This window comes from Mesoplodon bidens, assembly GCF_964165515.1.
Source record: "Mesoplodon bidens genome assembly, chromosome: 15".
In the NCBI taxonomy this organism is placed as follows: Eukaryota; Metazoa; Chordata; class Mammalia; order Artiodactyla; family Ziphiidae; genus Mesoplodon; species Mesoplodon bidens.
Genome location: NC_138171.1, coordinates 16487430 through 16514913, shown reverse-complemented (window position 1 = coordinate 16514913; position 27484 = coordinate 16487430). Strand labels below are relative to the sequence as shown.

General features: G+C 49.0%; 1 protein-coding gene across 1 annotated transcript in view; it reads right to left on the bottom strand.

Moving 5' to 3' along the window:
* Window positions 1-27484, bottom strand: part of JPH2 (junctophilin 2) — a gene marked incomplete at its 5' end in the record, with an annotated part of 63611 nt that overhangs the window by 12110 nt on the left and 24017 nt on the right. The window contains one exon of the mRNA XM_081258011.1: window positions 26594-27386. Within this exon, the coding sequence (XP_081114137.1) occupies window positions 26594-27386 (793 nt within the window). The remainder of the gene's footprint in view (window positions 1-26593; window positions 27387-27484) is intronic.

Genomic DNA, 27484 nt, shown 5'->3' with positions numbered 1-27484 from the left:
ATCAGAACAAGCAGCCCATGGTAGGTTTGGAGGACAGAGGCAGATAATCAGAGCCCCCAACTCAGGCCGCTGCCAACCTCTCTGAAGCTGCAGAGGTGGTTGATAAGGGCAGTGCAGCCAAGTCTTCCTGAGGGGATGCTTCAGATGGCACTACCCTGTCTTCTCCCAAAATAGCCCCTCGCCCCTAGCTCTGGCTGGCTGCAGCTGTTTCCCCCCAGAACAATCATGGTCAGAGTAAACTCGAGGAGGAACCACAGGTGGGGTGTCCAGCCACCTGCCCAGATAGCTCCCTGGGAGAAAGTTCCCCTGCCCTCCAACAAGGATGCAGACAAGGGTCCAGTCTTGCCTGGACTGCATTCATTTGGCAAACGTGTGCTAAGCCCTGCTGGGAAACTCTTCACCAGAGGGATTAAGGGTACAAGTTCACGTCCATCATATTCTGGGTAACTGTCCTTTTGTCTCTGGCCTCAGTTTCCTCAACTGTGAAATGAGGTTAATAATATTTAACTCACAAAATTACTGGGAGCCTGAAATAAGATTGCACAAAAGTGTTTAGCATAAACTGAGCACTTAACAAATATTAGCTATCATTATTGTTACAGTTTTTGTTATTATTATAATGATGTTTACCAGCAATTCCCTTCCAAAATGCTAAGGACTGCCAAAAAATTGGGATTTAAATATGCATTTGTAGAAGGATATGTCATGTAAACATTGTTTCAAGGTTCATCCACATTGTAGCATAAATAATACTTCATTCCTTTCTATTGCCAAATAATGGTCCACTGTGTGGATAAACCATATTTAGTTTATCTGTTCATCAGTTGATGGACATTTGGGTTGTTTCCACTTTTTGGTTACTATGAATAATGCTTCTATGGATATTCATGTAGAAGTTTTTGGGTGGATGTATGTTTGCATTTCTCTTGGGTATACGCCTAGGAGTGGAATTGCTGGGTCATGTGATAACTCTTTTTAACCTTTTGAGGAACTGCCAGACTGGTTCTGAATTGAGTGCAACATTTTACCTTCTTCCAATAACATATGAGGATTCCAATTTCTCCACCTCCTTGTCAACAGTTGCTATTATCCATTTTTAAATTTTAGTCACACTAGTGGTTTGTGAGGTGCATTTCATCGTGGTTTTGATTTGCATTTCCCTGATGGCTAATGATGTTGAGCGTGTTTTTATGTGCTTAATGACCATTTATGAATCTTCTTAGGAGAAATGTTTATTTAGATTCTTTGCCTGTTTTCAAATTTTTTGTCTTATTATTGAGTTGTAAAAGTTCTTTATATATTCTAGATACAAATATGATTTGAAAATATTTTTCCCATTCTGTTGTCTTTTCACTTTCTTGATGGTGTCCTTTGAAGCACAGAAGTCTTTCAGTTTAATGATGTCCAATTTATCTATTTTTCTTTTGTTTCCTGTGCTTTTGGTGTCATATCTAAGAAAGCTTTGCCTAGCTCAATGTCTGAAGATTTACTACTATATTTTATCCCCAAGGTTTTATAGTTTATTTCTTACATTTAGATCTAGAAACATTACTTCTAATAAGAAAAAATGGGAAATAAACTAAGGGTTCGTACCTCCCTAGGAGATAAGCACCACAACCATTTTACAGATGAAGAAACTGAGGCACAGAGAGGTTAAGTCACTTGCCCGTTATTATTATAATGAACATTAAGTCAGACATGGCCTCTGCTCTGGAAGGATGTAGAGTCTGGTCAGAGATAAGACAAGGTGAAAAGTTTTGAGAACAAACAGAAAGCTACAGGGCAGGAGAAAGCCCATGTGGTGGGTTACATGTTCATAATTTGTATTTTGTTATTTTTATATTATATATTATAAATATATTAAATATGTAGTAAAAATAATATGGTTTCATCACCAAAAAAATTGGAAAATAAGCAGACTTTTTTGAAAAAAGAAAAATTGCTGTTAATATTTTGGGTTTTTTTTTTTTTTTTTTGCGGTACGCGGGCCTCTCACCGCCGCGGAGCACAGGCTCCAGACGCACAGGCCCAGCGGCCATGGCTCATGGGCCCAGCTGCTCCGCAGCATGTGGGATCCTCCCAGACCAGGGCACGAACCCGCGTCCCCTGCATCGGCAGGCGGACTCCGAACAACTGAGCCACCAGGGAAGCCCAATATTTTGGTGTTTTGAGGTGGTTAAGAACACTGTTTTTTGACTGTGGGTGGCTTACTTTATTCTCTGTACTTTGATTTTTTTCCATCTGTAAAATGGGGATATGAATAGCCTCTGCCTCATACAGTTGTTGGGGTTATAGAGTGAATGTACATAAAGCATTTAGAACAGGACGTGGCACATAGAAAGCTCTATGCAAGTGTTTGAAAATTTTAGAAAGTGAATTTGTTTTAGCTGAAGTGGAGGGGCATGGGTTTTGAGTCTAGGGGACTATGCCCCCCTTCAGGCCCTAGGTAGGACCTTCCGACCTTGGAAGCCCAGCCTGAAATCCCCAGGCCATGGCGGTGACCTGTTCCAGATCATGTTTTACAGAAACCTTTCTCCCCTTCTTGAAAAAGAGCCACCAGCCCAGCTGGTAAGGGGGCTCACACTCACCATGTGTGGGTGGGTAAGTGACACCCCTTCCCCCCCTCAGCCTCTAAGGGGGAGGCAAAGTAATGAGTTGCTCTTCACTAAGTGCTAACTATGTGCCAGACACTTGATCTTTGTGGTCGGCTGAATAATGGCCCCAGAGATATCCAGGTCCTAATCCCTGGAACCAATGAATGTTACCTTATATGGCAAAAGGGGCTTTGCAGATGTGATTAAATTGAGGATCCTGAGATGCAGGAATTATCCTGGATTATACAAGCAGGTTCTAAATGTAACCACAAATGTCCTTATAAGAGGGAGGCAGGGGCAGATGGGACCACAGGAGAGGAGAAGATGATGTGATGTTGGAGCAGAGACTGCAGTGATGCACTTTGAAGATGCAGGATAGGGCCCCGAACCAAGGAATGGGGGCAGCCACCAAGAAGTTGAAAAGTCAAGGAACTGGATTCTCCTGTCAGCCTCCAGAAGGAACCAGCCCTGTCAACAAGCTGACTTTAGCCCACTGAGACTGATTTCAGACTTCTGACCTCCAGAACTGTAAGAGAATAAATCTGTGTTGTAAGCCCCCAAGTTTGTGGTAATTTGTTACAGCAGCAACAGGAAACTACAACAACCTCTGTGATCTCATGTCATCCTCAAGACAACCCACTGCACAGGAGAAGAAAGGAAGGCTCAGGAAATTATTTGCCCACGGCTGATAGCTAATGAGATCCAGAGCCGGCTGGAACATGATTCCAGATCTGTCTGGCATCAGAGGCTTTGCTGACCCACGCATCTGCTTCACACTTCAGTTAAGCCAGAAGAGCCCAGCAGCTGGGACTGGCCACAACCACGCCTCTTCCCCCAGGGGCGTGGACATCTCTAGCGTTCATCCTGCCTATCATAGAGCCCAGGGCTAGTGGTTACCAGCAGTGATACCCTCAACTTCCCCCAAAAAAGGTTAGTCCATCAGAACCTGGGAACTGCCTGGCTGACTACATGTGACTAAAGTCTGGCTGTATTTCGGCAGCCAGTGAGGTGACAGGGCGGGGACCTCAGGCCTTGCTCCCCCTGCCCACACAGGACTGGGCCCTGCAGTCCAATCTGGAACCCAGGTCTCAGCAGTGAGGCCTTTTCTGGATGAGTTGGCTGCACAGGGAAACTTCCTTTTTAAAAAGTCTACACCAGGGACTTCCCTGGTGGGCCAGTGGTTAAAAATCCTCCTTCCAATGCAGGGGACGCGGTTCGACCCCTGGTCGGGGAACTAAGATCCCACATGCTGCGGGACAACTAAGCCCATGCAACGCAACTACTGAGCCTGTGCACACTAGAGAGAAGCCCGTGCGCCACAACTAGAGAGAAGCCCGCGCGCTGCAACAAAAGACCCTGCATGCAGCAACGAAGATCCCGTGTGCCCCAACTAAGACCCGACGCAGCCAAATAAATAAATAAATATTTAAAAGTCTACACCAGATTTTAAAATCACATTTTATGAATTATGAAAAGAGTAACAGTAAAGCAACAGCACTGGGAACCCACTGTGCTAAAACAATAGCTATGTTAGCTTTTGAGCCTTCTTTTCTAGACTCTCCACATGTACATCTATTTTTTCACAGAGCTGTGAACACAATAAAGATTCAATTTTGAGGGCTAGTTTTTAAGAGCATGGAATCTGAAGTCATGCTACCCAGGTCTAAAAACCCTGACTCAGACATTTGCGGTGTGACCTGGGCAAATCACTTAACCTCTCTGTGCACCCATTTCTTCTTCTGAAAAGTGAGTGTGGCAGGAAGATTTTTCAGATGCCTCCTGGTATTCATACCCTCATGGGATCCCCTCCCCTTGAGTATGGGCTGAACTCAGTGACAGGCTGCTAACAAAAAGACTATGGCAGCAGTGATAGGATATCACTTCCATGACTAGTTTACAAAAGATGGTGACTTTGCTCTTGCTAGCAGACTCTTGTTGGCTTTGACGAAGCAAGCTCCCATGTTGGGGAGGCTCACGCGGCAAGGAACTGAAGGCAGCCTCCTGCCGACAACAGCAAGGCGCTCAGGGCCTCAGTCCAATGGCCCACGAGAAACTGGATCCTGCCAACAGCCATGTGCGTGAGTGTGGAGTGGATCCTTCCCCAGGGGAGCCTTCAGATGGGACCAAAGCCCCGGCTGACACCTTGACTGCAGGCTCATGGGAGACCCTGAGCCAGAGGACACAGCTCAGCCACGTCCTGACACCTGACCCCCAGAAACTGCGCGATAAGAAAAATGTGTTGTTTCGTGCTGCTATGTTTGGGGATAATTTTTTAGGCAGTGATAGACAGCTATTACAAATTTGGATAATAATAATACCTACCTCATAGGGTTGTAATAAAAATTAAAGGAATTAATATACAGAAAGGGCTTAGAACAGTGCCTTTTGCACTGAGTGTACACTAGAGAAGTTGAGCTTTCACTATTATACATTTTTCACTCACATAATTTTTCATGTTTCCATATATTCATGTTTATCACTTCAGACTGCTCAACCTTTTTTTCTTTAGAAATTTAACATCTACATATTCAAGGGTATTTACTGCAATCCTGTTTGTAATAGCAAAAGATTGGAAATGAAGCCAAAGCAAGAAGTGGGGAAGTAGTTGATTAAATTATGGCATAGTCATTTGAAGAACAATTCTTGCTGAGTGCCTACTATGTGCCAGCACTGTGCTCAGATATTGGTATGTATTATTTCATTTAATCCTCACAGTGTTCTCTAAGGCAGACATCACTACCAATTCCCATTTTACAGGTGAGAAAACTAAGGATGAGAAGGTTAGATAAGCCATCCAGCTCACACAGTCAATAAACGGGGAAAGCCAGGAATTCCAGTGTGGTGAACACCAAAATAAGATTAATATTAAATCATTTTAATATTAATGTTGGAGTTTTCATTAATATTGGTGTCGGACAACCTGGTTTCAAACCCCAGCTCCTCCATGTCCAAGTTGTGTGACCTTTGCCAAGTCATGAAACCTCTCCAAGTCTCAGTTTCACCATCTGTAACTTGGGTTAATAATAGCACTTAGCTGCCCCTAGAATTATTGTGAGGATCAAGTGAACTGCGGCATGTGAAGGGTATACTCATTTGATGGTGACAAGTATTTACTAAGCACCTACTGTGTGCCGGGTCCTGGGCTAGATCTAGGGGTACAGCAGTGAACAGAAGAAGCTCATCTCCTAGAACTTACAGACTAGCCTAGCATGCCTCCCTGTGCATAGTGGGTACCCCATCCGTGGTAGCTGCTATTTTTGTTACTGTCACTTAGAGAGTGATTCTTCGCCCCAAGGGTTGGACTTCCCACCTGGGTCTCCTGGGATCGCCCGCAGAGAGACCCCTGACCTGGCTCTGCCCCCCACCTCAGCCCACCCCGCCCGCCCAGTGAGCCAGCCGGCCATGGCATCCCACAGGACCCAAGTCAGCAGACGTCTCCTGTCTAAATAAGGACAAGGCGCACAGGAGAGCTTTCTGTGAGCTGGAGGAATGTCGACAGCTGAGCCCTCCCGGCCCAGCACCCTCCCCAGCCTCCGGCCCCTCCCCAGGTGGGACTCCGCTGTGGCATTCCAGTTTTTCCCAGAGCAGCCCCCAAGGTCCCTGACACCCCCCTTCACCCCCCAGGCTGCTCTGAAAACTGATAAGGAGCCTTAGGAAGGAATTCCAGGCAGCTCCATCTGCTCCTGGGGGCTGGCACCCCTGCTGCCACACGGGGAGGAAGAAACCGCGGGGAGGGGCCAAGCCCGGCCCCAGCCCTGGAAAATCACATCCCTTGCTTCGAAAAGCATTTCCAGAGATTTTATTTGGCCTCAGGCACTGTGTCAGGTGTGAGGGCCCCAGAGGAGATTCCGACCCCGTTGCTGTCTTCCTCTATCCCCAAACCATGTCACAGCAGTCACGACTGAGATGAGTCCATGGCTCCTGGTGGGGTGGGAACGGGGAGACACATCTAGCCCAGAGCACGGGCTCAGGGGAGACCTCTTAGAGAAGTTCTTGATGAGGTAGTGGCTGCACGGGGGAGCTCTGGCACCAGGCGACGGGGGTTCCCATCCTAGCTCTGCTTCTTCCTAGCTAGTTACTTTACAGTTCTGTGCCTCCGTTTCCCCATCTGTGAAATGGGAGAATAACAGCACCAACCTCACAGAGTTGGGAGAACTAAATGCGTGGGTATTTGCAAAGTGCTTAGAGCAGTAAGGGCAGGGGATGGGGGGTCATGTCCTCAGGATTTGTTTAGGGTGACCGGAGAGCTTATCATTCAAACCAGGGCACCTGAGGGTGAAAGGGGGTCTGTGTATCATTATACCCAGCATGATCCGGGGCGATCTCAGGCACACGAAGCAGCGTGGACATCCCAGCCTTGACCACAACTAAGGTGCCAACTGTCACCGACAGCGACTGTCTGTCATCTTTGTAAGCCAGCCCTGCAGGAGACGAACACCATACTCTGCACACAGCAGGTGCGCACAAGAGCTGCTGAGGCTTTGTTTCCAACAGATCTGACTTTCAGATTTCCCAGGAAGAAAAAATTACCCCTATGATGAAGACATGTAAAAACGAGACTTGAGCTAGAGTCCAAGGAAAAAATTAAGGATTTCAATGCATTAGTTAAGAGATATTTATTGAGCTCTTTATGTGGGTCCACGCCTAGGCTCCGGGGGTGGTGGGGTGAAGGGGGAGGGGAAAGAGGTGTCATAAGGAAGCAAAATAAAGAAGTAAAGGATTCCATGCCTGGTGACCAACCATGGTTGGTTGGGTAACAAGGAAGCATTTGGAGACAGAATTCGAGATAGAACAGACACCATCAGGGAGGGGTCAGGTCTTGGGTGGGCCTGAGGGATGTGACAAAGGGAAGCAATCAAATGCAGAGCAAAGGCAGAGAGGTGGGCAGGAAGGGGTCCTGGGGCTTGGGAAGGGCATGTCCTGATGGCTAAGAACCAGGTCTCGGACCAGAATCAAGGGTCCAAGTCCCATCTCCACCCCTTATGCACTGCCTTGCCCGTGGCAACTCACACGATCTACTTCGCCTCACTTTCTGCAGCAATAAAATAGAGCAAAGGATACCTTCACTTTTCAGGGCTGCCTGGAGACCAAATGAGATGCCTGTGAAATTCCGTTCAGTTCATGGCACGTTGCAAATGTAGAACGCTACATTTAGAACGCTAAATGTAGAACGTACTACAAATGTAGTACGCTCCACAAGGAACAGATTTTTGTCTGTTTTGTTCATTGATGTATCCCCGGCACCAAGAACAGGGCCTGGCCCACAGCAAGTGCTTAATAAAAATTTGCTGGGCTGTGATGACCCCCCAGGTCGGGAGCGTGGTGGCCAACTGCCTGGGGGAGTCTGCTCCTCCTGGGAACCTTGCCTCTGCTCCCCTGGGCCGCAGGGTGGCCCGCCTTGGGCTTGCCTTTCCTGGCCTGAGGGTCCCTGTGGCTTCTCCTGGGCTCCTGGATGCTGAGCCCCACCCTGGATCCCACCTGACGGTGCCTTGGGAGGGGACAGGATACCGCAGGGTGGCCCCGAGCTCCTCCCGGGCTTCCGTCGCCGTGTCCCCCCAACAGTGACCCTGATGCTGCTTGTCTGGGTGCTCCGAGGGCAGCGGGGAGTGAGACAGATTGCTACGGAATGCTGGGTCTCTTAAAGAATTAAAAATATCTTGAGTAAATAAAAAAAAAAAAAAAAAAAAAAAAAAAAAAGAAAAATTTGCTGAATGAATGGCAGCCATTATGACTATTATTATCGTAATTATTATTCAGTGATAGGTCTGGCTGAGCTGGAGCAGAGGAAAATGAAGGAGCTTTTTACAGATGTGGAAGCAGGCCGAGACAGGTGAAGGGATTTGCCTGAGGTCACGCTGCCAACAAGTCACAGAGTGGGATCTGCCTCCGTGGCCGGGCTCTTCAACTCCACCTCCTCCCATCCTCCCTGCCTGCCTGCCTTCTGTAGGCATTCCCTGGGTGCCTACTAAGTGCAGGCATCTGACAACATAACAGGGATATAAAGAAACTTAAAATCAGAGTTCTGGCCATAAGGCGCTTATAGACCAGTAGAGAAAACCTATAGGAAAATAATCTAGTTGGGAAAGTTCAGGCTTTTTAAAATGGGAAACCCAGAAGAAGAACAGACATGGTAAACTTGCCTGCAGAGGAGACCTCTGAGCTAAAGCCTGAAGCAAAGTAGGGATGGAGAAATCAAGCCTGATACTAAACACGTACTGGAGATGGTCCAGGCAAGCTCTTGACAGGACACTGGTAGCTTGAGATCAGCCACTGAGGCAGTTATCTGCACCATGGAAATTGGCAAACTCAAGGAAGCAGGGTTCTCCATCTCCACCCGCCACCCACCAGACCCTCCAAGAGCCGTTTAATCAGCACATTACTTCACAGAATAGACATGAGCTGGAAAAAAGCTAACTATCTCAGCAGATTCAGATCCTTATGTTTTACCTCCTACCTGGGCAATTTCTCTCCCCTCCCCCTTTGAAAAACAGGTTACTAGCTTTTTTGACAAAAAGCACTTGAAGTCTGCCATCTCTGACCTCAGAATCTCCCCTCCCTATCTATCACGGGACAATTCTCGGAGTGGGTCTCAGGCGGCATCTGTGGAAACCTGCGCTTTGCTCTGTGAAGGAGTTAGGGGAGCTGGAGGGGACCCCTCCACGCTGTGTACAGGCATCCTCTCTTCTTCCTGCATGTAGTCCTGGGAAAATGACAAAGTCTTATTTTAAATTCTGAGGCGGTGGGCTTATTTCCATGTCTGTGTGAGCTAGTCAGATGGAGAAGAGAAGAAAGAGGCGAGGAAAGGGTGGTCTGAATAGAGGGAACTGCAGGAACCAAGGCACAAAAAGGTGTTAAAACACACACAGACACACAGACAGACACACACCGAGTGTTTAAGAAGCTGAGAAAAGTTTAGCCTGACAATGTCATGAGTGAATGAAGAATTAGGATGGAGGCGAATGATAAAGAGCCTCGAATGCCACGTTCAGTAAACACTGCTGAGACTAGATAGCAGTTCACCAAACCCCTTTCCTCTGCTTCCTGGGCACACACCCGGACTGTTTCCCAGCCTCCTTTGCAGGAAGGTGTGGCCACGTGACTAGATTCTGGCTAATGGAATGTGAGAAGACATGATGCGCCCTACTTCCTGGCCAATAAGAACCTTCCACTGCCTCTTTGCGGGTGTTTTTCCTTTTCATTGGCTTGATACAGATAGCACTATGATCTTGGAAGCCGTACGTTGAAGATGGCAGAGCCACAAGATGGAAGGAGCCTGGGTCTCTGAATCATTGGTTGGAGGAGAGCTGCCCACTGAGAAGGGTACCCATTTTGGATTTTACATGCGTGCGAAATAAACTTGTGCCTGATCTGTTCTGTGTCTGTGTGTTTAAATGAAGGGATGGAAGAGGATGAGGAGGGTAGCAATGGTACTCCTGGGCTCCTTCTCTCCAGTCTGGGGGACTCCTGCTCCAGTGTTCCACCGGCAAGCTTCAGCCCTGAGGTAAACCGTCTGCCACAGGAGGCGAGAGTGAGAGCAGGACATCTGCTTTCCTTGGACAAGATTCAGGAAGGCACTGTTAGTCTGAATGTCCATCCCTCTTTCGTAAGAGCCCCTCAGGCCCATTAATGAATCAGTCACTGCCGAGCATTTAGGGAGTGCCTACTGTGTATAAGGTCTAAGCTTGGGCTCCTCCCATCCAGAACTCCAGAGTCTAGTTGCCCTTCTAAAGACTGGCTTTCCCTCCCTTTCAGGCTCTGGAAAGAGGGAGGGGAGAAATCTGTCCTTCAGGCCAATGACTCAAAAGCTTACTACTGACAGGACGAAAAATGATAGATGGTACCAGGACATTGATCAGATAACACTGTTCCTTTAAGATTCAAAGTCAACCATCCTGATTTCTTCAATGAGGAAGTCTCTTTTAATGTTTATATACCTTTAGTGAGTCTTATATTCCATTTTTTTTTTAACAGAGAGAGGGCAGAGCAGCAAGCAGCCTTGATCTGAGCTTTTAGTAGGCAACCGCACTGGGGATGGCTTAAGGATGTTTTGCTTCACTGTATTTTTCTCTTTTTCTTGTGCGTATGTTTTTCTGGTTTTCTTTTGGTATTGTCTGGTTGTGTTTTTGTTTTTTTCCACTAACTTCTCTTTATGTAACACTGCATTTCTATCTATGGTAATGACCTAAAGACGCTTTATAAAAATAAATTTAGGGAATTCCCTGGTGGTCCAGTGGTTAAGACTCGGTGCTTTCACTGCTGTGGGCCCGGGTTCGATACCTGGTCAGGGAACTAAGATCTTGCAAGCCGTGAGGCACAGCCAATAAATGAATAGATAAATAGATAAATAAATAGATAGATAGATAAATAGATGGATAAATAAATAAATAAATAAATAAATTTAGGCTTAAGGAAGTTAAGGATTTTTTAAATAGTAAGGAAATAATAATCCAGAGGGTACATGGCTATGGCACAGCTCGGGAAGGTACATCAGTGACTGGCATTTGGGAAACGCTGCCTTACCCCACGTGGTCACGCATCTGTGCCTTTGCCCATGCTGGTCCCTCTGCCTGCTCTTCCGTGCTGACCGCACTAGGCTGCCTTGGCCTTGGTCCGGGCTGAAGTCATCTCCCAAAGAAGCTGTGGTAACAACGTGCACGTGGCTGGGGTGTGGGAAAGGCCAAGCAAAAAGCCAATTCTGGGTCTCTGTTTTTCCCCAAAACAAGGCAAGGATGGTTCAGTGTCCCAGGACACGGAGACCAACAGAGGGCAGGGACTTGCCCAGGACCATTCAGCACGTCGGGGCAGCCTTCTCACCCTCCTACAATGTGGACGGGAAGATAAGAAGGGACAACCACTACAGAGAGACTCTGACCACTAATTGCACTTGGGGGAATTTATTCTACAGATATACTGATCCATGGGTGAAATAATGAATGTACGGCTTTATCTCACGCGGCAAAATTCTGGAAACGACCTAAACAATCATGTGCAACAACAGGGGCCTGATTAAATAAATGATGATTCAGCTATATAATGGAATACTGTGTGGGAGTTAAAACGGATAAAGTTCTTTATTTGGACAGATCTGGAAAGCTCTCTGATATATACACACAGCAAAGAGAAAAAAGCAAGGTTCCGGTGAATATGTATAATATGCTACCTTTTGTGGCAGAAAGAGGAAAACAGGAATCTCTGCATTTGCTTACATTAGGTGGAACCATGTGAAATTGCTGTTTTGTAGGTCAAACATAAGTTTCACCTTAATATAAGCATAAAGTAACTCTGGAAGGAAAAGGAAAAACTGCAGGTAACAGTTGACCAGGGGTGGAGGTGGCAACCAGAGGGGAACAGGGAAAGAAGATAAACTTTATATTTTTGTCTAACTGTGGGGTGTTGAACCACATGAATATATAACCTTTTAAAAATGTAAAGGAAGAACTAATTAGGGCTCCAGGGCCAGCTTTTCTGGCATGTGGTACTGGTCTCTATTTCCACCCCAACTGGGGTGCTCAGGGAAAAACTATCTATGGCTGGGCCCTACAGGGGTGGGGGGCTGCCCAGGTGAACCTCTGACCAATTCCCACTGAACAGACCCACGCTGTGGCATTTCTGACCCTACCTGGTGGGTCGGAGCTCAGAGGACCCTGTCCTTGGCCAGGCTTCTGGCAAGGCTACCTCAGGTCCTGTGGGGTTACGGGGTTGGCAGTGAGCTGCCGTGACCTTGGGGTAATACCCCCTTCCCAGATAGGGTTGCACGGAGCCGGGGCTGATGGGCAGAGCCCGTGGGCAGTAATGCGATAGCCCTCACGAGGGATGTGCTTGGCCAAAGGTGGCTTTAGAGATGGATCCTCACTGCAGCCCCTCCCTCCTCTCTGTGGTCCCACTCCACACCCCTCTGGAGACGAGAGGAGACAGGCTCTCCCTGGGGGGACTGCTGGGACAATGGAAACACCTAGGGGACCCAGCAGAGAGCTCCCCACGTCTGCGGTCTCTGGTTCCTCATTCATCAACACCGGAAGGAACACTGAAGCAAGAGGAAGCATAGTTATAATAATAAAAATGACAACTGCCACTACTGAGAGATGGCTGTGTGCCAGGCACTGTGGCTAGTACTTGACGTGGACTATCTCATTTTACCCTCACAACACCCTCACCAGTAAGGACTCTATTAATTTCCACCATAGTCCACAGTCGGGGAAACTGAGGCTCAGGGAAGTGACCTGTTGAAAGACACAGTGTTATCTGACCCTAAAACCCATGCTCTCGGTCACTAAATGATGTCTGTGCCTCTGTTTCTCCACCTGGAAAATGGAGAACGTGATGAGATTTGAAAACAGGGGCTGAGGAAAGGGGCTGGAGACATTTAGTCCAGTGAAGACTCTCAGAGGCGTTACGATCACAGTCTTTACATCTCCGCAGGGATGTCCAGGGCAGGCGATGCTAACCACTCACCAAACATCCACTCTCTCCTTCTTCCCTCCTAGCAGAAGCCTAATCTTGTTCAGGGAAGCGATGTGTCCAGCTAAAAATATCCACCTTCCTAGATTCCTTGCATCCAGGGAAGGCCATGTGACCCACTCTGGAGAAGGAGATGCAAGTCCCCGGGTGGGCTTCCTTCCCCATCAAGAGAAGCTGTTGCATTCCGACCTCTTCCTTGGATGTGGAGGTGAAGCTAGGGGCGCTGTGACCACCTTTGAGTACAAGGACAGAAACTACATTCTAAGCAGAGCAGGAGGGAAAGACAGAGGGGGGCGTCCCCCGGGGCATCTTGGAGCTGCCACGTCAGCCTTACACTGCCTCTCTGATCTTCTTCTGTGAGAGGATATAAGCCCAGTGCTTAAGACAGGTTCTGTGACCTGCAGCTGAACACGTTTCTAACCCACACAGTCCCCGAGGGCAGAACTGGGACCAACGACTCAAGCGACAGAGAAGCAGAGAATTCTCCCGGTTTGAGCAAATCTAAAAGCCAAAGCTGTCCAAAGTTGGCCTGGACTGGCTCAAGGGGTGGTGAGTTTCTTACCCCTGGAGACACAGAAGCAGTGACCGAAGGGCCGTTCGGCAGGGATGATGGGAAAGGCATTCTGACCTTGGCCGGCGCTGAACCAAATGGCCTTGCATGCTTCTATCATACCCACTTTGAGAGGTGAGGAAAGGACCCCAGGATGTGTGCCCAGTTATGCATGGGCAAGGGTGATGCCCCACAGTGACCTGCAAGGCCCCAGCGAGGCAGGATTTACAACACTTTCAACAAGGAGGGAAACGGTCTACCTCTGAGCCGTGGGGCCCTTGCCATGTGGCTACTGTGACTGAAGAAGAGCCCTTTTAATTTATTTAATTTCAATTCATTTCCATGTAAATTGCCACGTGTGTCAGGACTTCCCTGGTGGCGCAGTGGGTAAGACTCTGCGCTCCCAATGCAGGGGGCCTGGGTTCGATCCATGGTCAGGGAACTAGATCCCACATGCGTGCTGCAACTAAGAGTTCGCATGCCGCAACTAAGAAGCTGGTGAGCCGCAACTAAGTTACCCCGCCTGCCACAACTAAGACTCCATGCAACCAAATAAATAAATAAATAAATAAATATTTTTAAAAACTAATAAAAAACAAAATAAATTGCCACATTAGCTAGTGGCTCCCACATTGGCAGTGACCTGTCCCCTTCCCACCCCTGCACTCTCTCCGGCCTCTTATACTACTGTGTTCTCTCGGTCCACGTCAGCCACACTGGTCTCCTTGCTGCTTCTAGAACATTCCAGGCACATGCCAACCTTGGAGATTTTTCCTGACTCTGCCCTCTACTGGGCTGCTCTTCCCCCAGGTACCCGGTTGGCTAACTGGTTCAACTCCTTCATGTCACATATTTAGAAAGGCAACTTGCCCCCACCCATGTGCTCTAAAATTTATTTATTATGTCTGTTGTGCTGTCTCCCCAGATAGAATGTAAACTCCATGCAGGCCACGATCTTGAAGTTTTCCTCCCTAAGTACCTAGAACACTCCCTGGCGCAGAGTAGGTGCTCGATACATATTTGTTGAATGTGATTGAAAGCTTAACTGAGTCACATGGAGGGTGCCTCCCCTTAAGAGATGGTGGAGACCTAACATCAGTCATTCAGCAATGCTTCCTGAGCCCCACGTACGTGCTGGGTGCCGTGCTGCATGCTGCCACCTGGCAGTGAACGCAGCCGACAGGGTCGCCGTCCTCTGGGAGTATACAAAGTAGTCGGGAAGACAGAGTGAATAGGGACAATTGTTGGGGTGGCAGGTGAGGCCGGGGCACACAGGAAACATATAACCGGGAAGCCAGACTAGGAAAGAGCTCAGAGCTTCCCTGAGGAAGAAACATTTGAGCGGGGTGAGGCCTGATAAACGAGGTGCTAGCAAGATCAAGAGTAAGGGAAAAGCATTTTAGGCACATGGAATAGCACGTGCAAAGGACCACGGGCAGGAAAGAGAATGGCCCTTTGGAGGAACTGAGGCTGGAGGTGAGTGATGGGGAGACTGGTGTGAGATGGGGCTGTTGTGGTAGGCTTGAGCCAGTCAGGAAGGGTCTTGGGGGCCAAGCAGGGGAATCTGAAATTCCTCCTAAGGGCAGACACCCCTGCTGCCCACATCACAGCCCCTCAGTCTGCCCCCACTTTCACCCATTGCTTTGCAGGACAGTTCCACGTACGGGAAGATGCCCCGGTACTGCCAGTGTCCCACCCAAGCTTCCGGAGTTCTCCCCAGAGCCTGCGTTCAATGCTGCAGGAGGCCCCTTCACCCCGACCCCAAGTGCAAGCACACCCGGAAGTGCAGTGGATTTATGCTCCTGGGGGAAATCTTCAATGAATAGGGGACTGGAGCCAGTGGATAATGCTTTGCCCACCTACCACCCCCGCCCCTGCCCCATCCTCCAGGTGCACAATCTCGGGTGTGCTCTGTACCGAGGTCCCAGCCCAGCCCAGTCCCTGTGGCTGCTGCGATGCCTCGATAACACACATTTATATTGGCTTTTCCTTCTTCCCTGTCTCACTCCACCCATCCACTTCCTCTCACCTCCTCGTTCCTGGCGTCACTTCCCAAATCAACTTCCTGCATCCAAATCCTTGTCTCAGGCTCTGCTTTCAGGGGAAACCAAACTGAAGACGCCATGAAGGTTTTGCTTACTAGAGTGGCCTGGTCACGCTCAACATTTTAAAATCTCACTCCAGCTGTTGCATGGAGAGTTTAGGGCAGAAAGAGCTGATAAGGGGCCCTTACAGTGGGGCAGTGAGAGATGCTGGTGGCCAGCTCTGGGCTGGAGATTTGAAGGGATCCTTGGTTGCCCCTCAAGCCCAGACGCTCGGCAGCAAGGCGGGGTGATGTAGAGGCTTGGCCCCCGCCAGCCTGTCAGCAAGAACCAGCCTCGCCAATTTCCATCCCGCAATCCCCACCTGGCTCCAGAGACCGGTTACAACGGCGCTATTTTTAGAGAGCTGGGTGTTTACTTGAAGGATTTAAAGACTGGGCTTTATTTTTAACTCCTCTCCCAATGGCAGGGACTCACTGGTGTGGACTTAGGAAGTCAAGTGGAAGTTGGACTGGGCTGTGGAAACCCAGGGGAGTGAAACAGCCTGCACTTGGGGAAGGACGAAGCTTGGAGGAAATGCCTGCTGGCCTCTCCGAGTTCCACCCGCCTGACTCTCCGGGTAAGAAGAATGATGATAAAACTGGCCTCTCCTTACTGAGCACCAAGACCACGTAAAATCCTCTACACGCATCATCTCATTTAGTCCTCATCACAACAGTGAGCCAGGCTGTTACTGTCCCCATTCTACAGACGAGGTCCTCAGGAAGGACCAAGGACACGAGGCTGGCAAGAAACAGCGGGATTCGAACTTCAATTTCTCCATCTCCCCATGCTTTCAACCACTCTGCCATACAAAAGGATGGCCAGGCACCAAGGTCAAGGCACGGAATATCAGACTGGCAGGATAGTAACCTGAAATGTTGGAGCTCAAAGACTTTCTCTTCCAACAGTGGTTAAGGGCGTAGAGTCCAGATCAGAGAATTTGAAGCCCAGTTGTGTCAGTTATTTGGGGACTTTGGGCTAGTTTCCTCATCTGTGAAATGGGTTAATATAATAGATAGCACCTCCCTCGTGAGGATTAAATGAGACGATGCATATAAAGGGAATCAGCACAGAGCCCAGTACCCAGTAGTGAGAACAGGGCCCTGACCTGTGCCTGGCCCCCTAAGTGCTCGATCCTCTCATATGCCCAAGACTGGACCTCTCATGATCCCCATCCTAGAGATGAAGAAATGGAGGGACAGAAAGTTTATGGGGAAGTCACTTGCCCGCAAGGCTAGCAAGTGTCCAGGACCAGAACGCAGGCAGCCTGACCCTGAGTCTGAGTCCTCAAGTGCTTACCCTATGGTCCCCACTGTTATTCTCATTGTTACTGTTATCCCAACACCCTGTGTCCAGGTCCTTCTGGTGATGACCCCTGAGTCCCTGGCACTGCTGGGGCTCAGCTCAGGTGCCACGGTCAGGGCCAAGCACTGGCTTCACATGGTCAGACCTTCCACTGGGACATGGGGAAACCCTGGCATTGGAGGAAAGGGGAATTTTTCTCGCAAAGGTGCAGGCTGTTGGCCTGTCTGTTCTCTGACTGCTGTTTAGGCTGAAATATCAAGCTGGAAAGGTTCCGGAGTCAGACTGAAAGCACAGTTTACAGGGCTGGGGGTGGGGGAGACAAAATGCTCCTTTCTACCTCCCAGAGACCTGTCCTCTTCCGGGATGACCTATTAAATGTGACCCCGAAACCAACTGAGGTTTCAGAAGAGCCTCCCACACTCTGCCCCCTGGCCACGCTCCTCTCTCTGGGTCGCTGTCTCTTTCTAGGCCTCAGTTTCTCCATCTGTAAAATGGGCACATTGGGCCATGTCCTTTGACCGGCTTTTTCTGAGGACTGATGGGAATGATGCTGTCTTTTCTCTGCTTCTCCCCTCTGCAAGCTTGGAAGGCCTGGCTCCCCCAAAAACACTGCCTCACAGTTTGAATATCTCCCTGCTGCCAGGGACCCAGGTAAGATCTTCTCTCTCCATAGACCACTCGGCTCAGAGGCAGCCTTAGAGTCACAGCTGCCTCATGTATATCATGAGAATCCAGCTCTGACAACTCAGGAAATTCCATTCATCCCAGTCTTCGGTCTCTGGGAGCAAAGGGATTTTGTCCATCTGGCAATTCTTGAAGGAGGGATGTGATGGGGGGCAGGAATCCGGGGCTGGGGGCCTTCCCAACATTTTGAGGCCACCCCCTGAGAGTTTAATCCCCCCTGATGGAACCGCATATTCAAGAATCTCTGGAGGTGAGCCAGAAACAGAACAAGGGAAAACTTTTGCCTCTGTGGGCCTGGGCAGTTGATGGTCATCACTGGGTTCATGGAACACCTGACTGTCCTCAAACAATTTGGCAAAGATGCAAAAGAATGATAATCATGGTGCTGGTGATGGTGTGAGGAAAACTGCCCTCACACAATTGTACATTGCTGAAGGGGGTTATAAATTTGGTGCAGCCCTTTTGGAGATTAACTGGGGTTCTGCTAATAATTAAAATGCACATTCTTTTCAACTCAGCAATTCCGCATCTAGGAATTTAATCCATAAAAGTACATCTGTGCAAGCAAGGACAGGCAGAGACATGGGGGCACCCCAGCAGGCTAATGACTTGACACGCCTTGCAACAATTATTCTTAAATATCTATTAAACAAATATGGAGGGGCAGTGGGACCTCTGACAGGGGTGATTTGGATTTTTGCTGGTTGGGTTAATCCACTCAAGACTACCATAGACCTTGTCAGGGGAGACCACAGAATTCACATTTTGACCGTGAACGTCAAGAGTCAGTCCCTTGCAAAGACCTGGGCTAACGGCATTGTATTTCCAATGCATTCTGCTGATGCTCAAATATCCCTGATAGGATAAGGTACCTGGCTGAACCATCCCTTTAACCAGCTTCGTGAGCAAGAATATGGTCCAAGGATGTTCACTGCAGCCTCGTTTGTAATTGTAAAAACATGAGATGGTTTCAATCTCCATCAAGAGAGATCTGGCTAAATAAATCATGGTACATCCGAACTGTGGAATATAAGGCAGTTGTTAAAAAGATTAAGGCAGTATGTGCATAAGATGAAAAGATCTCAAAACATATTAAGTTTAAAAGCAAGCTGAAGAACATTATGTAGGTAGTCCCAGTTGTAGAAAATAAAAACAAAAAACACAAACCAGAATAGGTAAATGGAAGGATGCTATAAGTGAACTGTTAACAATGGTTACTTCAGAGGTGCAACAGAGGTAGAAGTAGAAAAGGGGTTTTATTACTTTTTATCTTCTATTATTCTGAATTTCCTTAAATTTTAGCAAGTATGTTTTTCTGAACAATGTAAAAAAAGAAAAAGAAAAAAAAAGAGGAAAGAGAGAAGTTCACTGTATCTCAAGTGGCAGAAACTGTCCTGAATAAGATCAGACTCTGGGGCCAGAATTATAGTTCTATCACTTACTAGTTATGTGACTTGGAGCATGTTTTAACAATCTCTATGTGCCACAGTCAGAATTAGATGAGTGAATTTAGCTAAGCATTTAATTCTAAGAACAATGCCTGCTGCATAGTAAGTTCGAAACTCCTTAACCTGGCATTCAAAGCCGTCCTCACCTGGTGCTAGGCTGCCTTCCCGGGCTCATCTCTAATCTCTTTCCCCACCCACACCAGCCCTGCCAGCGACTCATGGCTCCCAAAACAAACCACACACATTCCTACCTCTGTGGCTTTACCTGGAATGACCTTTCTCTCCCTTGTCTCCATCTGCAAACTCCTAAGCAGAGTCACCCATCACCTGCAGGGACTCTCCCAGACCACCTCTGGGGCAGTTAGTAACTCTCTGCTCACTTGTCCCTCTAACCCACCACTGACTGTGTCAAATCCCATTCTGTCTTGGCCACTAGGCTGTGAGTCCCCAGAGGATGCTGGCCATGCTGATCCACTGGGTGACCAATGCCCCAGCACAAGCCTGGCCCAGGGTAAGTGCTAATCAATGTTTGTGAAAGAAATCCAGCCAAAGGTCAGATCACAGTTAAGACCATTCTAGAACCAGATCTCCTGGCTCTGGGGTCTCAACTCCCAGTTCTGCCATTATTCAGAGGAATGACCTTGTTTGAGATACTTAACCTGTCTGTACCTCAGTTTCCTCATCTGTACAATGGGAATAATAGTACCTTCCTCATCGGGTTGTTCTGAGGATTAAGTGAGTTGATATATGTAAGGTACTTAGAATCCTTCTGGCTCCTAGAAATAAGGACTACATGGATGGTTGTTAAATAAAAATTAAACAGGCTCGAACATGGGCAGTTACCTAGACCTACCTTGACCTAGCCTAGGGCCAGACCCTCTTCCCCAGGATGGTCTGCACACCCTGTAGGTGCTGGAAACGAGCATTGGCAGATGTGAAGGCACAGCTTGAAATAGCATCAGACCATCTTCTTGTTGGTCAAGGACAAACCTCAGTCAGGTGCCTACAGGTCTCTCAGACCTGTCCATCTCTTGTCAATGTCTGTTTTTAGCAAAAAGAAAGCAGTCTTCAGGATTAGGATCTTTGGAGTTAATTGTTTGACCTCAGACTTGAATAACATCATTCTGCTTTCAGAACTTCCCGTGCTATGGGTCTCTCACTTTCAACAGGGAGTCGAAAGTCTTCCTTTTCAATAACTGTACATATTTTGAAGTAAGTTGATTTAAAGATAGAGATTAAATTGGAAAGCAGAGGTGATACGTGGATATAGCAAAAACTGGGACTCTGGCATGCAGAAGATGCAAGTTTGGGAAACAGTTGTAGGGACTATGAGAGAAGACAGAGGCTTCCCTTGGGGTGATATCATTCTCAGGGAGACTCAGATCAGTACAAAATGATTCATCATAACCAGATTCATGGTAACAGCGTATATCTCCTTGCATGCCTTCAAAGCAAAATCCATTTACATGGGCTATCTCTTTTACTCTCTGCAACAGTACTTTGAAAGAGAATGAACATAATTCCCATTTGACTGAAAGGGAAAGTGAGACACAGGAAGGTGAGGTAACTTGCTTAAGGTCACACAGCTTGTAAGGAGCTGAACCCAGATTCAAACCTGGGTTAGTTCAATGCCATAACCCAAGCTCTTGGCTACTTACCCAAGAAATTCACCTCCCAGCAACTCACAAAGCCAACTCTAACCCTGCATTCAACCTGGGAATTTCCAGGGTCAATCTGGGTGTGTGTCTGTTGCGGGGGGGGGGGTAGTTTGAAATGGGGGTGGGGAGGTGTTGGAGCAAAGGACAGACCAATTCAGGGCGCCCTGTTTTCAGGGCCACACTGATGCCTCCCTGGTCAAAAACCTGAGATGTTCCGAGCCTCACACCCTGAGGCAGCTGAGATCTCCTGCAGGCCAGCCCCTGCCTCTGCTGCAGGGGCACAATGACAATAACAACAAGAATCCTAGACAATGACAACAGAAGCTAACATTCATTGAGTCCTGCTTCCAGCCCTGTGCTGAGTGCTGCATATACAGTCTCTGATGTAACCCTTGTGAAAACATTTTGAGGTAGATGCCATTATTCTCCTTTTAGACATGAAAGAATTAAAGTCTGGAGGGAAGATGAAATCTAGCCAGCAAGAGGCAGAGCCAAAGCCCCCACTCTGAACCACTCCCTGGGCTCCTTCCAGAAGGGAGCCATTTATCAGGGTGTTGTCACAACAACCAGAAAAGTTTAGCCACCTCCCCAAATATCCCAGCTTCCCTCCACAGCCCAGTATCCACGACCTTAAAAGGCATCACAAAAAGAGTTCGTAGTCACAAAACCAGGAACCAGGAAGCTAGCTCCCGCCTTGATCACTCGGTGACTATGGGTATCTCTTTGTCCTTCTCTGTACCTCAGTTTCCCCATCTGGTCAGTGAAGGAGTTGGACTATCTCCTTAGGGCCCTGAATGGGTCTAGAGCAACACTGTCCAAGAGAAATATAACGTGAGACACATATGTAATTTTTTTTACTTTTCTAGTAGCCACATTCAAAAAATTTAAAAGAAACAAGTGAAATGAATTACAAGAATACACGTTCTCTAACACACTGTATCTAAAATAAAATCATTTCAACCTGTAATCAATATAAAAAATTATTACTAGGTTACTTTACATTCTTTTCTTACTAAGACTTTTTTTTTTTGGCCTGTGTTGGGTCTTTGTTGCTGTGCACGGGCTTTCTCTAGTTGCGGCAAGCGGGAACTGCTCTTCATTCTGGTGTGCAGGCTTCTCTTGTTGCGGAGCACAGGCTCTAGGCACGCCGGCTTCGGTAGTTGTGGCACACGGGCTTAGCTGTTCTGCGGCATGTGGGATCTTCCTGGATCAGGGCTCAAACCCTTGTCCCCTGCATTGGCAGGCAGATTCTTAACCACTGCACCAACAGGGAAGCCCCTCTTACTAAGTCTTTGAAAACCAGTGTGTGTTTCACATTTGTAGCACATTTCAATTCACATGAGCCACATTTCAAGAGCTCGACACAGACATACCGCTGGTGGCTACCATATTAGACAGCACAGATCTAGAATCATTTTCAATCCATAGCCCATTTTAGGGGATGAGACTTCTCAGCTTTCCCCTTCTCCCTGGGAAACTGTCCTGATCCTAGACTTTGAGCTGATAGCTTCCATGTAAGCTCAGGGCAGGGAGCCTGAGGCCACAATAGACAGAAACCCTAGGCCTGCCTGGGCCTGAAGGCTGGTGGGAAGGCTTTCTGTTCTCTGCAGCCCGATTACTCATCAAAGCCCCTGGGAGAAAGACAACCCTGCTTTTCCTCCTAACCCAAAGATTACCTTAATTGGAAATTCAATCTGAGTTTAAAACCGAGTCAGGCAGCTGCCCCCCACATGCCACCAGCCGCGTGGGCATCCAGGATGAGGAATCCAAATCTCCCCTAGACTCCCCTCCCAGTGGCACCGCGTGGAGGAAGCTGGCACCACCTTCTCACTCCAGAGACTCAGTGCCCAGCTGTGGGCCTGGCAGCCTTCTTGGAGGCAGCTCAACAACTTCACGTTCAAGGGCACAGCCTTGGCAGGAAGCACAGGGAAAGCAAAGGGGCAGAGAGGGGCAAGAGTTTGCCCCCAGCAGGGGAGAGCTTGGGGAAACCCCTCCTTCCCTCCAAGCTTCGATTTCCTCACTTTTAAAAGCAGACACGTTAAATAATGTCAGTGACTGCTTTTTCTGCTGGCTGCTCTGTGCCAGGCATTTTACAGGCATTAGCTCATCTATTCCCCCCAAAAAACCCAGGAAGAAACAAGATCCAGGGTTCAGAGTGGTGAGGCAACTTGGGCAAGGTCACATAGCAATTCAGTAGAAGAGCCAGAATTCTAACTCTTGGTCTTCCAAATCAAGAGCTTCAGCTCTTACCTAATCTAAGCTCTGCTGTGTCCCAGGGTGGCCCCAGACAGTCCTGGCTTATACCTGTCGTAACTATATACACCTGGCATAATCATTTTAAATGTTCCATTTGGAAGAAGAGATAAATCTTCCGTACAGAAGGATTCCAAATCATGTATGTGGATACTTCCCCCTCCAAAAGGTAGAGCTTAATTCCAGACCCTTCTCCGCCCTGAGTGTGGGCTGAACTTGACGTCTGTGTTTCAAAGATTAAATTAGGGAAAGGGGAAAATGGTAACTTTACAGTAGAAAAAGCTGGCAGACACCACCTTAAAGTCCGGAGTTTAGGTAACAGTGAGGTATGAATGTTGGCTTTGATGAATGTATGACTGTAATGAAGGAAGTTAACATTAGAGGAATCTGGGCGGAGAGTATATGGGAACTCCCTGTACTATCTTTGCAACTTTTCTGTAAATCTAAAATCAGTACAACATAAAAGTGTTATTTTTAAAAAGTGCCCCCTGGGCTTCCCTGGTGGTGCAGTGGTTGAGAGTCCGCCTGCTGATGCAGCGGACGCGGGTTCGTGTCCCGGTCCGGGAAGATCCCACATGCTGCGGAGCGGCTGGGCCCGTGAGCCATGGCCGCTGAGCCTGCGCGTCCGGAGCCTGTGCTTCACAACGGGAGAGGCCACAACAGTGAGAGGCCCGCGTACCGAAAAAAAAAAAAAAAAAAGTGCCCCCTTTTACTCATAAAAATGTCCAAGTTTGGACAATAAATTATATGATCGCCTGGTCACAAGCCTGGCTCTGCCCCTAACCAAGAAGTCTTAAGAAAATTACCCACACCTTCTGTCTGCCTTAATGATACTAACTACTCATATGTTCATGACAATTTAAAGTTTACAAAGTTTAGAGTGGGAAAATGTGCTGGTTAAAGCTTTGGAATCAGAAAGCCAGGGGCTGAAGCCCTGGTTCTCTCACTTGCTTGTCAGGTGGGCTAAAACATATTGTCTTCCTCCTCTGGGCCTCAGTTTCCACATCTGTAGAATGAATTCATCGAAGGACAACAATGACTAGTAATACTGATGAACTCCTTGCTAGATGTCCAGCACTGTAGTAGACACTGTGATCTGCTACCCGGTTTCCCCTTCAGAACCAAGGATTTATTTCTCCCCTCCCCCTGCCCCCAACCCAGCTGCTCAGAGTGCTGCCCGCTGTCAATCCTGTCCAGGGATTGCCCTTGGCTGAGGAGAGCCATCCAGCCCCAGGTCATGCCCCTTTCTGGAGGTGAGCCTGCATCCAGTGCAGAGGGTGTGAAGATCCAGCTCCCTCACTTCAACCTGGGATAACTTTGAAGGTCATGTCCACTGCAGGCTGCCCCTTGTGGTCGGCTGATGCATTGTGGAGACTGCACGGCAGCCCAGCATCTCCCTCCGCCCAGTCCTGCCGCCTTCCCTTCGCCACAGGTGTTGATCCTGAGAGGGATCCTGTAAACTTCCTGCACACTAATCTCCATCTCAAAGTTGGCTTCCAAGGGAACTCATGCCATGACAGGGCTGTGAACCACTGGACTTGCACTATGTTTCTTAACTCTCAGACCAAGCCCATTTTTATAAATGAGACAACTGAGGTTGATTTAGCCAAGAACATACAACTAAGCAATGGTGGCACCACAGATGGGGAAACGGAAGTTCAGACGGGCAAACTGATTTCCCCAGGTCTGAGCTAAAAGATGGTAGGGCCAAGATTTGGCCTTCGGTCTGCTTAATCCTGAAGACCACAGTGCGAAAGCCTCCAGCCCAGTTCATTCTGAGCCACCAGCAGGATTGCTATAGGCACTGGGACAGGCTAGTACCTGTCACCACTGTCCTGCCGCACCCTCTGCTGTTCCCGCAGCTCAGCCACATTTGCAAAATGGGAATAATAATAGTACCTACCTCCTCACGATCTTGTAAAGATTAAATTAGTTAATGTATGTAAAGACCTCAGAATGGTGACTGGCTCATAGGAAGCTCTTTATAAGTATTAGTTAAAAGAAAATCACATAAGCAGCATAAAGTTGCAACTGTGAGATGTTCTAAGAAGACACCCATGCAGCTGAGTGAGAGATGGCCTGTGATGGGGGATTGGGCCTCATGAGCTCTCTATGGGGGTCAGGCTTGACCTGAGCTCTGAAGGAGGAATAGAAACTAAGGGGGTAGCAAGAGAAAGGAAGAGCAGTCCAGGCAAAGGAACCAGGAGGAACAAAAGCCTTCTGAGAGGAAGAATCAAAGAAGGAGAATAAAAGGCCAGTGTGACTGGTACAGAGAAAAAAATCCAGGTCCAAGGAAAGGGTGGTAGAAAATGAGGCTGGATAGGAGGGGAGGAACCACCTATGACCTGGCCACTAGCTACCTGGGTGATCTGGGACAAGTCACCTTATCTCTCAGTGCCTCATTTAGCTCATCTGTAAAATGGAAATAAAAATAGTACCAATATTATAAAGCCGTTAAGGAGACTGAATGAGTCAATACTTGTAAACCACTTAAAATAGTGCCATGCACACAGTAGGTGTTATAAATCTTTGAAGGCAACATTGGAACTTTTTCTGAAGTACAATAAAAAGACATAGAGGGGCTTGAATATGCATGAAAGGGTAGGTACTGAACGGATGGAGGGTGGATGGATGCAGGGCTGGCGGATGGGTGGGTGGAGGTGGTTTAGTGAATGGAAGGGTAGATGGATTGTTGGATCTAAGTATGGTTGGGTGATGAAGGCCGTTGGATGGATGCATAATGGATGGATAGTTGGATGGCTGGGTAGGTGGGTGGGAGTGGATGTTGTTTCAGTGAATGGAAACATGACTGGGTAATGGGGTGATTGGATAAACGGAGGTAACTGGGTGAATGAAGGTGGTTGGGTGAATGGATGCATGGTTGAATAGGATGGCTGGTGGTTCAGTGGATGGGAGAAGTTGAGTGAAAGTGGGTGCTGGGGATGAGGGGATGGACGGGCGGTTGAATGAATGGCTGGTGGCTGGATGGGTGGATGACTGCATGGTGGGGTGGGTGTAAAGATGGAAAGTTGAATGGGTGGATGGGTGGTGGTCTGGGTGGGTATTAGAGAGGTTGAGCGGCTGGAGGTGGCAGGATGGATAGAGTTGGGTGAACGGAGGGGTTGGGTGAGTGGATGGCTGGCTGGATGGCTGGATGGGTGACTGGGTGGCTGAATGAGTAAGCATGAAGTTAAGGGGCTGGGTGGATAGGTGGGTAGAGAGATAGTTGTTCACGTTGATATTATAACGGTTGGGTGAATGTAAGGTTTAAAAGTGAAGGGAGGGGTTGGATGAATGGGTGGATGGGAGTCACTGAGTGTATGGATGGATGGATGGATGATGGATGGATGTCTGGACAATGGATGGATGGGTGAACAGGTGACATGAGATCCCGAAGCACCTCCAATGAACCCTCTATACAGAATCCCCTATATAGAGTCATGGAGGAGCCCCTGATGGAGAAAGAAGAAGCCAAAACAGGGCCTCCCAGGTTGCCCTGGCCCAGGATTTCTTCCCCGAGCGGGGCACAACCCATCTGCGCCCGCCCCCGGGGTCCTACCTGGAGGCGGCGATCTCGGCCTTCTGGCGCGCGATGGCGGCGGCGCGCTGGGCGCCCTCCACGCTGTGCTCCACCTTCTGGCGGACCTTGCTGCTCTTGAGCGGCAGCACGCGGCGCTTGGTGCCCTTGACCAGCACGTTGTGGCGGTACTTGCCCTCCTCGCGATGGCCGTCGGGCAGCGTGGTGCAGCCGTAGCCGTGGCGCAGGTTGTCCAGCCACTCGCCCTCGTAGCGGAGGCCGCTGGAGCGCTCGCTCACGCCGAAGCCCGAGCGCTTGTCGTTCTTCCACTCGCCCATGTAGGTCTCTGTGGTGGTGGCGTCGATGTCGGCCTCGAAGGGTGCGGCCTCGTCAGCGCCCTCGGCGCCCTCGCCCAGGCTGGCGGTGGACGCGGCGTCGCTGGCGCCCGAGCTGAGGTCGCTCTTGAGGAAACTGACGCGGCTGCGCTGGCTGCCCAGGGACGCGCGCGACTCGGCGCGGCGCATCTTCCCCAGCAGCGCGCCCCGCTGGAACAGGCCGCCGCCCTTGGCCGCCCGCGCTGCCGCCGCCTCGGCGTTGGCCAGGAGGCTGAGCGCGAAGCCACCGCGCGGGATGGCGGGCGTGGGCAGTGTGGGGCCGTCGGTGGCCGGCGAGGTGGGCGAGTCCGGGGCCACCGTGCCGTTGCTGTGCTCGCTGCGCAGGGACGAGAGCGACGTGCGCAGCGGCGAGCGCACCACCACGGCCATCCCGTAGGGCACGCTCTGGCGCACGCCGTAGCCATGGCGCATGCCGTTGGTGAACTGGCCTTGGTACGTCCCTGCGGGCGAGGAGAGGGCGGTCAGTGGGGCGGCCCGACGGGGGCCCCCGGGGGCGCCGGGGCGGGAGGGGGCCAGGCCGTTGCGGGGCAGGGAGGGT